At 64.5% G+C, this 719-nt stretch overlaps 1 protein-coding gene across 11 annotated transcripts in view; it reads right to left on the bottom strand.

Annotated features, from left to right (window-relative positions):
• Nucleotides 1-719, bottom strand: part of PCBP2 (poly(rC) binding protein 2) — a 17,164-nt gene that overhangs the window by 2,252 nt on the left and 14,193 nt on the right. For 7 of the 11 annotated variants that reach the window (XM_019471827.1, XM_019471829.1, XM_019471831.1 and 4 more), the window contains one exon: nucleotides 218-273. In XM_019471827.1, coding sequence (XP_019327372.1) covers nucleotides 218-273 — 56 coding nt within the window. The remainder of the gene's footprint in view (nucleotides 1-217; nucleotides 274-719) is intronic. The other 4 variants (XM_019471828.1, XM_019471830.1, XM_019471832.1 and 1 more) reach the window with 1 other exon arrangement.

The raw sequence follows: 719 nt of genomic DNA, 5'->3' as shown, positions 1-719 counted from the left end.
GGCCATCACCCATGGCCCCTGCCACAAGTCCTCCCGCAGCTCTGAAGCCGAGAACGGGCAACCCCACGCCCCATTTTGTTAGAAGAAGGAAAAAAAAAAAGAGAGAGGGGCAGATCCCGGTGACCCACAGGGACAAGGGGGCAGCTGCCTGCCCGCTGCCCGCCACCCTCCCTCCCCGACGCGGCCCGGAAGGGACGGATGCCGCGGGGATACTCACATCATTTGGAATGGTGAGTTCGTGAGAGGTGGTTTGAGCGGAGGCATCCAAACCTGCTTAGAGACAGAGAAAAAGCGGGAGAAGTTCAGGGGGAGGCGGCGGGACGGGGGGGGTGCAGCACACAGACCGCAGCAGTCAAGCCAGCATTTGCTGCCGGCTTCATGGCTACCTTGAAAACGGTTTAAAACGGGAGGGGAAGGGCAGAGCAAGCTGTGAGGTTACTCCAAACCCTCCCCGCTGCTCCCCACCCCTCCCCCCCCTCGCCTGCTTCCCCCACCCCCCCCCCCCCCCCCCCCCCCCACCACTCTGGCTTGGTCACCCCGATTTCTCTCCCCCTTCTCCCCCTCCCCGCGATGTCACCACAGGATCTTCCCTCCGGTCAGGACAGTCCCAGAGCAGCGCACTCTCACTGCGCGGGCTCCATTCGTGCGCTCGGCTCTGCTGCCCGCTCCGTTACCAGCTTCGAAGGACTACGCTACCCCCCCCCCTCGTGCTCCCCCCC

The sequence above is a fragment of the Aptenodytes forsteri genome, unplaced genomic scaffold (assembly GCF_000699145.1).
Source record: "Aptenodytes forsteri isolate BGI_AS27 unplaced genomic scaffold, ASM69914v1 Scaffold162, whole genome shotgun sequence".
In the NCBI taxonomy this organism is placed as follows: Eukaryota; Metazoa; Chordata; class Aves; order Sphenisciformes; family Spheniscidae; genus Aptenodytes; species Aptenodytes forsteri.
Note: the sequence above shows the minus strand (reverse complement) of the source record. Positions and strands in the feature narration are given on the sequence as shown.